The sequence below is a fragment of the Lepus europaeus genome, chromosome 16, assembly GCF_033115175.1.
Source record: "Lepus europaeus isolate LE1 chromosome 16, mLepTim1.pri, whole genome shotgun sequence".
Taxonomy (NCBI): domain Eukaryota; kingdom Metazoa; phylum Chordata; class Mammalia; order Lagomorpha; family Leporidae; genus Lepus; species Lepus europaeus.
The window spans coordinates 1,571,067-1,585,589 of record NC_084842.1 but is presented as its reverse complement, the minus strand read 5'-3'; the positions used below and the strand labels follow the sequence as shown (position 1 = coordinate 1,585,589).

The following is a 14,523-nucleotide window of genomic DNA, read 5'->3' as shown; positions in this document are numbered from 1 at the left end:
ACATAGCCCAGCTCTGAGCACTCACACCAACAATGCTCACGGCACACACACCCAGCTCTGAGATTCACACCAACAATGCTCACGGCACACACAGCCCAACTCTGAGCATTCACACCAACAATGCTCACGGCACACATAGCCCAGCTATGAGCACTCACACCAACAATGCTCACGGCACACACACCCAGCTCTGAGATTCACACCAACAATGCTCACGGCACACACAGCCAGCTCTGAGCACTCACACCAGACAACACTCACGGCACACACACCCAGCTCTGAGCATTCACATCAACAATGCTCACAGCACACACAGCCCACCTCTGAGCACTCACACCAGACAACACTCACAGCACACACAGCCCACCTCTGAGCATTCACACCAACAATGCTCACGGCACACACACAGCCCAGCTCTGAGCACTCACACCAACAATGCTCACGGCACACGCAGCCCAGCTCTGAGCACTCACACCAGACAACACTCACAGCACACACAGCCCAGCTCTGAGCACTCACACCAGACAACACTCACGGCACACACACCCAGCTCTGAGCATTCACACCAACAATGCTCACGGCACACGCAGCTCAGCTCTGAGCACTCACACCAGACAACACTCACAGCACACACAGCCCAGCTCTGAGCACTCACACCAGACAACACTCACGGCACACACACACCCAGCTCTGAGCACTCACACCAGACAACACTCACAGCACACGCAGCCCAGCTCTGAGCATTCACACCAACAATGCTCACGGCACACATAGCCCAGCTATGAGCACTCACACCAGACAACACTCACAGCACACACAGCCCAGCTCTGAGCATTCACACCAACAATGCTCACGGCACACACATAGCCCAGCTATAAGCACTCACACCAGACAACACTCACAGCACACACAGCCCAGCTCTGAGCATTCACACCAGACAACACTCACGGCACACACATAGCCCAGCTATGAGCACTCACACCAACAATGCTCATGGCACACGCAGCCCAGCTCTGAGCATTCACACCAACAATGCTCACGGCACACGCAGCTCAGCTCTGAGCACTCACACCAGACAACGCTCACGGCACACACAGCCCAGCTCTGAGCATTCACACCAACAATGCTCACGGCACACACAGCCCAGCTATGAGCATTCACACCAACAATGCTCACGGCACACGCAGCCCAGCTCTGAGCACTCACACCAGACAACACTCACGGCACACAGCCCAGCTCTGAGCATTCACACCAACAATGCTCACGGCACACACAGCCCAGCTATGAGCATTCACACCAACAATGCTCACGGCACACACAGCCCAGCTCTGAGCACTCACACCAGACAACACTCACGGCACACAGCCCAGCTCTGAGCATTCACACCAACAATGCTCATGGCACACACAGCCCAGCTCTGAGCATTCACACCAACAATGCTCACGGCACACGCAGCTCAGCTCTGAGAACTCACACCAGACAATGCTCACGGCACACACAGCCCAGCTCTGAGCATTCACACCAGACAACACTCACAGCACACACAGCCCAGCTCTGAGCATTCACACCAACAATGCTCACGGCACACGCAGCTCAGCTCTGAGCACTCACACTAGGCAATGCTCATGGCACACACACACACCCAGCTCTGAGCACTCACACCAGACAACGCTCACGGCGCACACACCCAGCTCTGAGCACTCACACCAGAAAACACTCACAGCATACACAGCCCAGCTCTGAGCATTCAAACCAACAATGCTCACAGTACACACAGCCCACCTCTGAGTATTCACACCAACAATGCTCACGGCACACGCAGCCCAGCTCTGAGCATCACACCAGACAACGCTCACGGCAAACACAGCCCAGCTCTGAGCACTCACACCAGACAACACTCACAGCACACACAGCCCACCTCTGAGCATTCACACCAACAATGCTCATGGCACACACAGCCCAGCTATGAGCATTCACATCAACAATGCTCACGGCACACGCAGCCCAGCTCTGAGCACTCACACCAACAATGCTCACAGCACACGCAGCCCAGCTCTGAGCATTCACATCAACAATGCTCACAGCACACACAGCCCAGCTCTGAGCACTCACACTAGGCAATGCTCACGGCACACGCAGCCCAGCTCTGAGCATTCACACCAACAACGCTCACGGCACACACAGCCCAGCTCTGAACATCTGTCCCTCTCATGGAGACTGCATTGTGTTTGCACTCTGAGATGCCATAACGGAAGGCGTTCCAGCACCTGTAATACCCACTCCAGCCCGGCAGACCAGGGCCGGACCGTGATGGTGTTCTCAATCTGTAATCTGCTGTTCCATCCCCTTCCTCTCCACAGCTGCACGTGCCACACAGGACGTCAACCAAGACCGACGGTCCCCAACCCCACAGCTTGGCCGGTGATGAGCACAGCCGAGACAATGGATCTGCCAGATGAGAAAGGTCCCGTCGTTTCTGGAATTGAAATGAGGATCCGGTGTAAAGTCGCCTCTTTTCATTTACCAGTACTGAAGTCATGAGGCGTTGGTCTTCCCGGGCCGACGGTGACCTTTCACCCTGCTGCTGCAAGCCCGGGCACGTGCTGTGACACAGGACTCACCAGAATGACTGGCTGGATTAACAATAACCGGTTATCAGTGACAACCCCTGAGATACATGGAGTTTCATCTTTTTCCTTTTCTTTCAATTTGGGGCAGGGAACGGGGAAGAGAGAAGGAAGCTTCCACCCACTGGCTCACCCAGAGGCTCATTCATGCACACTTTGCTGATGACGGAACCTGGGCATCCGGCTCCTGGCCCAGGACTCTGGTATACGGAGACCCTGGGGCCTTCAGAGAACAAGAAATGGAGGTAGGGCACAAAGCCGAGCTTACATGCCCCTCGCAAAAATCAAACACAGATGGCAGCAACAGATTTTGCTTCAGCCAGAATAATCTAAGGGGGCAACATCATGTTGAGTTGGTACCAATTCTTCAGGGTCAACTCTTCCAGAGTCAAACAGAAAGACCAAAGGGTCTAGTTCAAGGTCCAGGTCAAGGTGGCTTCTAGATCAACTCGAGCCACCCACGTGTGTTGAGTGGCTATGCACAGAGACTCAAGCGTGGGCTCCCAGGGGCTGGCATGCCACTGGAAGAGATGGGACAGGAAGTCTGGACACACGCGACAAACACAACAAGACAAAGGCTGCAGTGACGAGAAGTTCAGAGAGGCGGTCAGAAGGTTTCCTTCCAGAAAGCGCGATGGGCTTTGACACAGAAGACAGAAAAAGTGGACATCCAGAGGTATCCCACAGACACACACACACACACAGACACGGGATGGGCCAGCATGCACGCAGCATGCCCGGCACTAGGCATCCGTTCACTTAGTGTCTGCTCCTGCTTATTGGAAGGAAGAGAACAAAACACCAGTGGTGTTGAAAATACAGCCTTGTGAGCTGACATCTGGCCTAGAAGTTCATTGCTCACATGCCCGATCGGAGGGCTTGGGTTCAAGTCCCAGCTCCGCTGCTGATCCAGCTTCCTGCTAATAGGTGGCAGCTTCAAGAAATGGGGTTCTTGCCCTTGACGTGGGAGACCTCACTGAGTTCCAACTCCTGACTTGAGTCCTAGCCCAGTCCCAGCCATAAGAGGCATTTGGGGAGATGACCATTGGCTGGGCACTCTGTCTGTCTGTCTGTCTGCCTCTCACACAAGTAAATCAGTACCTTATGGAGAGGAAACGGTGCAGAACTGGTGAGCCAGAGGCTTTTGCCGCTGGGAGCCAGAGAGACAGAGAGAGCCTGGGGCTGGCTCAGTTCCTTCACGGGGAGGTCAGTGGTTCTGGGCCGCCCAGTGCAAACTGCAGAGGCACAAATGAGGGGTCACAGCTCCTCGGCTCTCCTGGGCTCGTTCGTGGCTGGGCAGGGACGGGAACTCCCAGGGTACAGCTCCCCGAGCCGCCACCACGTCTGCAGCGGTGAGGGAGGGGCAGGGCTGGACAGGAGGCTCCCCTGTGCTGAAATAAGAAGAAACAGCAGAGCAGGGCACCGGCAGCGGGGTATGCCTAGGGCCTTGTGCGTCGTCCATTGAACTTTTAATGCTTTGTGTGCTATGCATAATGACGCCACGCATATCCCAACAGCAGTTCATGCCGTGGCACAGATCAGCAAGCAGTGCCGCACACACAGGACCCCGGGGTGAGAGAACGCCGGATGGAGCACTGCTCTCTTTCAGCCTGCCCGGTATTCCTTAGATCACCCTCTGGATTCACTGCAGAAGCCGTTTGCATGCGGGAGCAGCAGACCAACAAGACTGTCCTGCTTAACTCTCCACCCTCCACCTGCTCCTGCTCCCACCCCCACCTCCACCCTGCCCTTGTGCTCAGCCCCAGCTGTGAGGTCTCCAGGCTCCTGCAGGTCCTCTCCAAATCTCCTCCCAGGGATCCCCATCACTGGGTCAGCCAAAGGCACGCCTCCTCTCCCCGGCTCTGGCTCCCAGGCACACACCCTTCCTCCATCCCTAGTTGTAAAGGCTTGGGCCCTCAGGGCCTGTGCAAACACCACAGGCATTCTGATTGACATTTAGCACAACCGAAGACCCTGCAAGGACCCAGCCACACGCTTGGTGGTGGAATCCACGGCACCAGAAGATGAGACAGAACCACTGCCCGCCTCCAGTCCTGGCTGCTTCGCAAGTGATGGGAAAAGACAGGAAGGTCGGCTTCCTTCCAGGGCCCCCAAAAGTCAACCAGTGAGTGCACTGTTCACCCCAATAACAGGCAGGCAAGCAGAAACAAAGACCACACTCGTCACCCCATGGAATCATTCATTCCAGAAGCATCCATCGCGTGTTGCTTGTGTGCCAGACGCTGTTGGGTCCACACTACACCTGGCCTTTCCCTTCACCTGGGCCACAGGACCAAGCAGGTGGACAAGGAGGCAGGTCGGCTCGGTGCCATCCGGGGAAGAGGGGCCAAGTGGGTAGCTCCCTCCTCTCCCTGTGTGTCTCCCACCCCTTGGTCCGCTGCTTCCTGCCCTCAATTCTGCCCCCTTCCCACCTTCTGCCTCACGCTCTCTCCAACCACCCGCTCCTCCTCTCCTTATTCCTCACCCCGGCTCCGGGTGAACATGAAAAGCACACACATGCTTGTGCCGAAGGCTTCCGCAGCTCTCGAAAGCTGCGATTCTGGATACAAATGCCTGCTTTACACACGCGCTGCGGCTGCGGCTTACTTATTGCAAACATGCCCACCTTCAGAGGCAGGGGGACTTAGCACGGCCACCGATGCTGGGTTTTGGTTTTTGCTTCAAGCTGCAGCTGCAATGCTAAGCACCTGAACTACCCCAGCTGGAAAACTGAATGGAGCCCACACGAATGCAAGCATTGCCAGAGCGCCAGAGTTTCAGCTCGGGTCCCTGTGTCGAGGTGGCTTCTATCTGTGTCATCACAACATCAGCCTCTGCCACTCCCCCACTGCCGCCCCCGCCATCACACAGCGCCCGGAGCGAGCGCCTTCCCACACAAGACCATCAGCTATAAAGACCGCAGCCACCGCGGAACTTACAACCGCGAGGATTTCTACAAACCAGAGGACACGCTCCTGCCCGTCAGTCCCCACTAAGGAGGTTACCCACGGGACAAACGCCTTCGCTTTCGGTCAGCCCCCCACCGCCACCACCATGCCCCCGGCTCAGCCACACAGGAGCTGGAGCGGAAGGCTGGTTTGCAGGTCTGGCCCAGGAAAGGCGCAGGACCCGGCAGCCCCTCCGCACTCGCGACTGCTCGGGGCTGGCTTTTAATACGCTTTGCCTTGGGAAATGACTTCCTCCAGGAAAACTGGGTTGAGTTAGACTTCACCTCACATGAACCTTCAAGTTAACCCCCAGCGCTCTGCTCAACCAATCCCCACATGAACTTCAACTGCTCCCGTCTGCAATGCCCTCCCCCCACCCCACATTCCCTCCGAGGGCCTTCTGCCTTCTTGTGACTTTACATTTTGCTGCGAATTTGAACTCTGTCCTCCGAGATGGCTCTCCAGCCCAGCCCGATGGCTTTGAGGACTCCCAATCACGATCGAATACATAGGAAGCGTCCCAACACCCTCCTCCCCATAGCAGGTCACCCCACACCCAAAGAATCGGTCTTCAAGTTTGCCATCATGGCTCGCACTTTGAATTAAGATTTCCTTCTGACTGTATCAACCACAGCACCTAGGATGCTACATGAAATACTGAAAACCTGTACGGAAGAGTTCTGGACGTCACTGGCGCAGTACGTATGCTGTGACCTGCTACTAAAACAAAATAACGCAACTGGGGCAGAGGGGAGCACGCCATCACCCCGCACCGTGGAATGGAAACCACGTTTACCAAAAACGCCCAGGTAAAAACCAAAGAAGCCAAAAGAACACCAAAATTGCCCCCTTTAATACATGTGTTGGAGACGGTCGGATCCCCAGTCCTGTTGAAGGGAGGGGCACAGACTTGGAGAGGGCATTGAGGGGGAGGAAGGGGTGGTTCTGTTTTGACTACTGGATCAAGAGCGTCAAGGAGGAAACTGGAGAGAGTGGGAGGGAAAACGCTGGGTGAGCAGTTTGGAGAGGCTCCCCTGGGCTCCTGGGTGACAAGGGAGGCAATCATGTCCCAGCAGGAAGCTGACACCCCTACCAAGGAAGCGAGTGAACAGACCCCATGCCCCCCCCACTGCCCCAGAGTGGCCCTGGCAGTGCAGACCCCAGCAGGGGCCCGCCAGGAGGTTCCCTCTCCAAGTCTGATTCACTGGTGGGCTGGGGGGGGGGGCTTCCTGTGGGTCCTGCTAAAAGCAGCGGTGCCTTTGCAAACTACTATTTATACAAGGCGGCTCTCGCACGGCCACGTCTGGGGGGCTGCGTCCTGCCCTGCCCCTCCATCTCAGCTCCAGGAGATGGCTGGATGTGCTCACCTGCTGGCCAGCCGCGTGGGACCCACGCTCTGTGCCAGGCAGCCAGCTCCAAACTTCTTTCTCAGAATGAGGCAATTTCAGAAAAAGAAGAAGGAGGAAAACAACCCTGCTTCCTTCTTAACCAAGGCCTGTGCCCCTGTCCATGCCCTGGTCAAGGAGCTTGGCAGCCAGGACAATGCCTGCTCCGGTCACAGTGGCTCCCGGGAGCCGGCGCTCAGCTCCATCCCCCGATCTCACAGGGACATCCCTGGACCCCTTTGCTGGAGCCCTGGGCCTGTTCACTGTCCTCCCTGTGGGCACAGCCAAGGGTGCTTCTAAGCAGAGGTGTTTCCATCAGGGGGTAGAAGACGACCCCAGACCCAGACAGGGAGTGCAGAAAGCGGCAACAGTGGCTTGGGGGGGTCTGCATCCCTGCGCCCTTCCTCACCGACGCCTGACGCCTGCCCACCGGCAGGACTGTCCTCTGCCCAGGCCCTCGGGCCAGGCCGGCCAGCACCTGTGCCTGGTTGCGTCCCCAGCGCGCCGATGGGCTGCCCTCGCAGAGTGACGGCAACACCACACGCTGTCAATGCGGCGAGGGGGCGCCTTCCCTTTCGTCGCGGGACCCCGGGGTGTCGGGGAACGGTCAGGCAAGGGCAGCGACCGCCTGGGCGGGAGCGACCTGCGCAGGGTGCTCCCGCGCCGGAGAGGAAGAGGGGGCTCACCGGCCGAGGTGCCCGGCGGAGCGGCGCCAACCGGCTCCCCCGCAAAGCCCGAGGGGCCGCGCAGCCAAGCCCACCGCCGCCCGCGGGGGCGCCGGGAAAAGTTGGTCCCGGAACGGCGCCGGCCGCCGGCCTCTGTCCAAGGTGCTGAGCGGCCCCGCGCGCCCCGCGCCCCGGCTCGCCCCGCGCCCTCCCGCGCGCCCGGGCTGCCGGGCCCCCTCCTACCTTCTTCTTTCGGTCGCGGGAGCGGTTCCTGCGCTTCCTGCTTGATTCCTCTTTCTCCTTCTGCTCCTGCAGGGCCTGCGCCTCGATGTCTTTGATCTTCTTGAGCTGTTTGGCCGCTTGAGCCATGGCGGGCCCCTGCGCTCCGGCCCCCGCGCTCGGCGAGCCTGGCGGCGACCCCCGTCGCGAGCAGCAGGACGAAGAGGGGTCCCCGCGCTCCGCAGTGCGGGAGCTTCTCCCCGGCGCAGGGAGGCGGCCGCGGGGCGCGCGGAGGACGAGGCGCGGCGGCTCCCGCGGCCGCGGATGGCGCCTCCCGCCGCGGCCGCAGCGCGCTCGCCGGCGCCCGGGACGGGCTCTGGGCACGGCCCCGCCGCCTCCCCGCGCTGCCGCCCTCCTCCCTCCGTCCTCCCCGCCTCTCCTGCGGCGGCGGCGGCGGCGGCGGCGGCGGCGCGGGGCGGGGGCGGGGAGGCGGCTGGTACTGCGGCGAGCGGGCCGCGGAGGGGGCGGGCCCGGCCCGGAACGCGGGAGGGCGCGCGGGCCGCTGGCGGGCCGGGCCCCGCGGCCGGACGGAGGTGGGCGCGCCGGCAGCCGAGCTGGCGCATCGCGAGGGGCCGGCCGGGGGTCCTCACGGGTTGCGGGAGGTGGTGGTGGTGATGGTGGTGGTGTCCCTCAGGGTGCCACGCGCGCTGCCCGCGCCGTCGGGCCGCGGAGAACAAAGGCGGCCGCCCCCACGCTGCGGGGCGCGCCGGAGGGACTGGGGGCTTGCGGCGACCTCGCGGACCCGCGCTCCCGGCCGCGTCGTGGGCGCCCGAGAGGGGGCGCGGCGGAGCGGGCCAGGACCGGGCTCGGGGCGCCCCCGGGCGGCGGCCGCTGCGGCGAGGAGCCCCGCTCCGGGCGTGATTTGCCAGCTTCTAAGCGTGTGCGGCGTTTCGTCTGTGTATGCACAGTTTCAGACAGAAAACGCGCCCGAGATCAAGGGAGAGGCTCCGTGCACCTGCAGGCCCCGCGCCCCCGGCCGCCTGCAGCCGCGGGAGCCGCCGCGAGCCTCGGGCTCAGCCAAGCCGCCCTGGTCCCTGGTGGCGCCGGCCCCTGCTGTCCACCCATCCCGCGGGACCGAGTGCCGCTTCCACGCAGGGCTCAGGAGGGAGCCGTGGGCCGAGTTGTGCTTCTGCCGCCTGAACAGGGCTTGCTGTGGAGCCCGCCCGGGGCGCACCTCCCCACCGCACCGCCTCCTCGGCCTGAGCCCCCTCCTGCCCACATCCCCCTCCAAGGGGCCGCCTGCCTCGGCTTTGAACCCTGTCGTTGTCCGCGGCCGGGTCCTCTTGTCACTCCGTACAGAATGTCCAGTCACGGAGTCCGAGGCTGGCTTTCATTTGTATTTTTAAAAAAAATTTAAGGCACTGCTAAAATTAATAAATTAATAAATCTATTTTAATTCAAGATCCAAAATGCCATTTCCACATGTAATCTATATAAAACTGTCAGTGAGATGCTTTACCTTCTTTTACTCTGCATTTTCGAAAATTTGGTGTGCACTTCACACAGCAGCACTCTCTCTCTCTGCCTCTCCCCTCTCTGTAACTCTGCCCAGTGCCACAGCCAGTGGGTGCTGAGTTCAAGTGTGAGCCCAGAAAGCTCTGGAAGGCAAGAATGGAGAGGCTGAAACAGAAACACAGAGGGACACCCACAACCCCACAGTGAGGAAGACTCGCCCGTCCACGCCCCAGCCCGCGGCGGGATCTTCTGCTTACCCTCCATGCACTGGCCAGCTGGTGCCAGCAGCCTGCCCTGAGGGGCCACCCTGGGTTCTGCACGTGGAGCCCACACCCTCTCCTGTGCACCTGCTCACCCTCCAGCCTCCCAGCCCTCCTCTGTGAGGCAGTCCTTCGAACAGCCGAACAGCCGGGGAGCGCTTCCCCGTGGCAATGTCAGGAGTTCATAGCCAAGGTCAACCCTGCTGGCATGTTAATTCTCGCACATCCAGGGTGGGATGGAAAGAGATTAAAGGGCATTCAAGCTGAGGTGTTGAGAGAAAGCAGAAAACCAGGAAGACATTTTTTGGCTTCGTCTTGCAGGTGCTAGAATGCAGTTCATGTGTTTGCTGAGGCTGAGCTGGCCCTCAGAGCCGGGGCCCACACATTCTCCTGGCGGCCGAGACCCCCACGGCCCCCTGGTTCTCCTCCTGCCTCCACAAGGCTCTCTTTTAGGGGCTCATTAATAAAAACTTCTATTTTGAATGTTCTGAACACAAAGACATGATGAATGTTGGAGCTGACGGATGTGGATCCAAATACCACCACGCGCTCCATAAATAAGTAGAATTACTGCGGTCTGTTAAAATCGTGAAAGTAATGCTTTTAAAATAAAGCAAGCGGATGTCAAACAATCAATCAACGACAACGTGGGCCCTGGACCCATTGCCAGTTCATTCTTTCTTGCCTTGGTGTCCACGGGAGCGGCCACACAGCTGGTTTTCACTGTCCTATGGCCTCATTGAGGAGCTGAGTGGAGCCAGGGGCCCCCTGCACAATGCCATAGGGAGACATGGTCATCAGTGTCCCCTCTTGTCTGAGTCCCCAGTGATGGCATCTTCGGTCACCCAGCCACCCTCACCACACTCCTCGGGGTTCTTCACACAGACCAGCGCCCCAGCCAGGCCATGCACTGAAGTCATCGCTCTGGAAAAGGCAAGTTCCGGGTCTGCAGATGAGGGCTACACCCTGGCCGGTCTGCCCCACCACCAGCACCGCCCTTCCCAGAACACCCATCTTATGGGCGGATGCACCCGTGTCTCCCACATGGGTGACAGGGCCCAAGCACTTGGGCCATCTTCTGCTGCATTTCCCAGGCCATTAGCAGGGAGCTGGGTTGGATTGGAAGTGGAGCAGCCGGGACTCAAACTGGTGCCCATGTGGGATGCAGGCATTGCTGGTGGCTTCACCTGCTGTGCAATAATGCTGAATAGTTTTTTTTTTAAAGATTTATTTATTTATTTGAAAGAGTTACACAGAGAGAGAAGGAGAGCGAGAGCGAGAGCGAGAGAGAGAGAGAGAGAGAGAGGTTTTCCATCTGCTGGTTCACTCCCTATTTGGTCACAATGGCCAGAGCTACACTGATCTGAAGTCAGGATCCAGGAGCTTCTTCAGGGTCTTCCATGCAGGTGCAGGGGCCCAAGGACTTGGGCCATCTTCTAGTGCTTTCCCAGGCCATAGCAGAGAGCTGGGTTGGAAGTGGAGCAGCCAGGACTCGAACCAGCGCCCATAGGGGATGCCGGCACTGCAGGCAGCGGTTTTTCTCACTGTGTCACAGCGCCAGCCCCTGTAATAGTTTTCCATGCATGTATACAGACTAAGTTTCCTTTGTGTATGTGATGATGGACACCTTGGCTGAGTCCCGACTTTGGCTTTTGAGAATGGTGCTGCTATATACGTGGTGGTGCGGGCATCTCTTTAATGCAGTGTGAGCTGGCAACTCTTTCAGACGTTCATTGGCCTTCTTAACATTCCCCTTTTCAATATTAATAAAATGTGCAATATAATTAATTTTAATATTTAATTTTTAGAAATATGCCTCATGAATGAAGTGTCTGTTCCAGTCTTTCAGCCGTCTTTTCATTGCACTGATAACGGTTGGAGGGAGGGGAATCAGGGTTACTCTTACTCTCACACACACCACTGGACCCAAAGCTTCAACTCTGGTTACCAAAATATGTGGGTATGAGGCTGGCGCCACCTGCGTGCCGGCATCCCGTACCACAGCGCCAGCTCCAGTCCCGGCTGCTCCACTTCCAACCCAGCTCCCTGCTAATGCGCCTGGGAAAGCAGCGGAGGATGGCCCAAGTGCTTCAGCCCCAAGACCGGGATGGAGTTCCTGGCTCCTGTCTTAAGCCTAGCTCAGACCTCGCCGTTGTAGCCATTTGGGGAGTAAGCCAGTGGCTGCAAGATCTGTCTCAGTCTGTATCTCTCTCTCTCTTACACTCACTGTTGCTCTGCCTTTCAAATACATAAATCTGGGGGAGGGGGCGATGTGAGGGTGGGATTTTCCCCACATAAAAATCAATTTTCTAGGGGCCAGTCTATAAAATAAATCTTCCCCAAAACTCAGTTTGCTAGTAGACACTCAGTGGGTGCCCTATGACTCGATCCAACCCTGGAAATAGGTTTCCCTGGAGATGGCATCAGACCCCAGAGGAACAGTTAGGGGCTCAGGCCCCAAGACTGCCCCCTCCACCCCCCACTTCAGGCACCAGGCACAGAAGCCAGGCTGTGGCCCGGGATTCCGACCAACAAGCTGTGAGCCAGGGTTCCCACAGCCTCCCTGGCTGGGCTGAAGTTGCTACAGTGAGCAGCTCAGAGACGGCAGGCACTGGGGGAAACACTTCGCCATCCACTAAAAAGGCGCTACTCAGGGTGCAGACAGAAAGTGTGCAGGCTGGGGCGTAGGGCACACCACCTTCCCCCTCCCTGACATGCCACATGTCCAGCTGTCTGTGCGCTCCGGGACCCTCCGCCATGCACGTGTCCAGCTGTCTGTGCGCTCCGGGACCCTCCGCCATGCCACGTGTCCAGCTGTCTGTGCGCTCCGGGACCCTCCGCCATGCTATGTGTCCAGCTGTCTGTGCACTCCGGGACCCTCAGCCATGCACGTGTCCAGCTGTCTGTGCGCTCCGGGACCCTCCACCATGCACGTGTCCAGCTGTCTGTGAGCTCCGGGACCCTCCACCATGCCACGTGTCCAGCTGTCTGCGCTCCGGGACCTTCCTGCCATGCCACGTGTCCAGCTGTCTGTGTGCTCCGGGACCCTCCGCCATGCACGTGTCCAGCTGTCTGTGTGCTCCGGGACCCTCTGCCATGCACGTGTCCAGCTGTCTGTGTGCTCCGGGACCCTCCGCCATGCCACGTGTCCAGCTGTCTGTGTGCTCCAGGACCCTCTGCCATGCACGTGTCCAGCTGTCTGTGCGCTCCGGGACCTCCGCCATGCCACGTGTCCAGCTGTCTGTGTGCTCCGGGACCCTCCGCCATGCCACGTGTCCAGCTGTCTGCACTCCGGGACCCTCCGCCACGCACGTGTCCAGCTGTCTGTGCGCTCCGGGACCTCCGCCATGCACGTGTCCAGCTGTCTGCGCTCCAGGACCCTCCTGCCATGCCACGTGTCCAGCTGTCTGTGTGCTCCGGGACCCTCCGCCATGCACGTGTCCAGCTGTCTGTGCGCTCCGGGACCCTCCGCCATGCCACGTGTCCAGCTGTCTGTGCGCTCCGGGACCCTCCTGCCATGCCACGTGTCCAGCTGTCTGTGTGCTCCGGGACCCTCTGCCACGCACGTGTCCAGCTGTCTGTGCGCTCCGGGACCCTCCGCCATGCACGTGTCCAGCTGTCTGTGCGCTCCGGGACCCTCCGCCATGCCACGTGTCCAGCTGTCTGTGCGCTCCGGGACCTTCCTGCCATGCCACGTGTCCAGCTGTCTGTGCGCTCCGGGACCCTCCGCCATGCACGTGTCCAGCTGTCTGTGCGCTCCGGGACCCTCCGCCATGCCACGTGTCCAGCTGTCTGTGCGCTCCGGGACCCTCCGCCACGCACGTGTCCAGCTGTCTGTGCACTCCGGGACCCTCAGCCATGCACGTGTCCAGCTGTCTGTGCACTCCGGGACCCTCCGCCACGCAACGTGTCCAGCTGTCTGTGCGCTCCGGGACCCTCCGCCATGCACGTGTCCAGCTGTCTGTGCGCTCCGGGACCCTCCGCCACGCCACGTGTCCAGCTGTCTGTGCGCTCCGGGACCCTCCGCCACGCCACGTGTCCAGCTGTCTGTGCGCTCCGGGACCTCCGCCATGCACGTGTCCAGCTGTCTGTGAGCTCCGGGACCCTCCGCCATGCTATGTGTCCAGCTGTCTGTGCGCTCCGGGACCCTCCTGCCATGCCACGTGTCCAGCTGTCTGTGCGCTCCGGGACCCTCCGCCATGCACGTGTCCAGCTGTCTGTGCGCTCCGGGACCCTCCGCCATGCACGTGTCAGCTGTCTGTGCGCTCCGGGACCCTCCGCCATGCCACGTGTCCAGCTGTCTGTGTGCTCCGGGACCCTCCGCCATGCCACGTGTCCAGCTGTCTGTGCGCTCCGGGACCTCCGCCATGCCACGTGTCCAGCTGTCTGTTTGCTCCGGGACCCTCCGCCATGCCACGTGTCCAGCTGTCTGCACTCCAGGACCCTCCGCCACGCACGTGTCCAGCTGTCTGTGCGCTCCGGGACCTCCGCCATGCACGTGTCCAGCTGTCTGCGCTCCAGGACCCTCCTGCCATGCCACGTGTCCAGCTGTCTGTGCGCTCCGGGACCCTCCGCCATGCCACGTGTCCAGCTGTCTGTGCGCTCCGGGACCCTCCGCCACGCACGTGTCCAGCTGTCTGTGCGCTCCGGGACCCTCCTGCCATGCCACGTGTCCAGCTGTCTGTGTGCTCCGGGACCTCCGCCATGCCACGTGTCCAGCTGTCTGTGCGCTCCGGGACCCTCCGCCATGCACGTGTCCAGCTGTCTGTGTGCTCCGGGACCCTCCGCCATGCCACGTGTCCAGCTGTCTGTGCGCTCCGGGACCCTCCGCCACGCACGTGTCCAGCTGTCTGTGCGCTCCGGGACCCTCCTGCCATGCCACGTGTCCAGCTGTCTGTGCGCTC

General features: G+C 60.0%; 1 protein-coding gene across 1 annotated transcript in view; it reads right to left on the bottom strand.

Moving 5' to 3' along the window:
- ANK1 (ankyrin 1) overlaps positions 1–7,994 on the bottom strand; it is a 177,398-nt gene extending 169,404 nt beyond the window's left edge. Inside the window, exon 1 of the mRNA XM_062213779.1 lies at positions 7,869–7,994. Coding sequence (XP_062069763.1) covers positions 7,869–7,994 — 126 coding nt within the window. The remainder of the gene's footprint in view (positions 1–7,868) is intronic.
- Between the last annotated feature and the right edge of the window lie 6,529 nt (positions 7,995–14,523).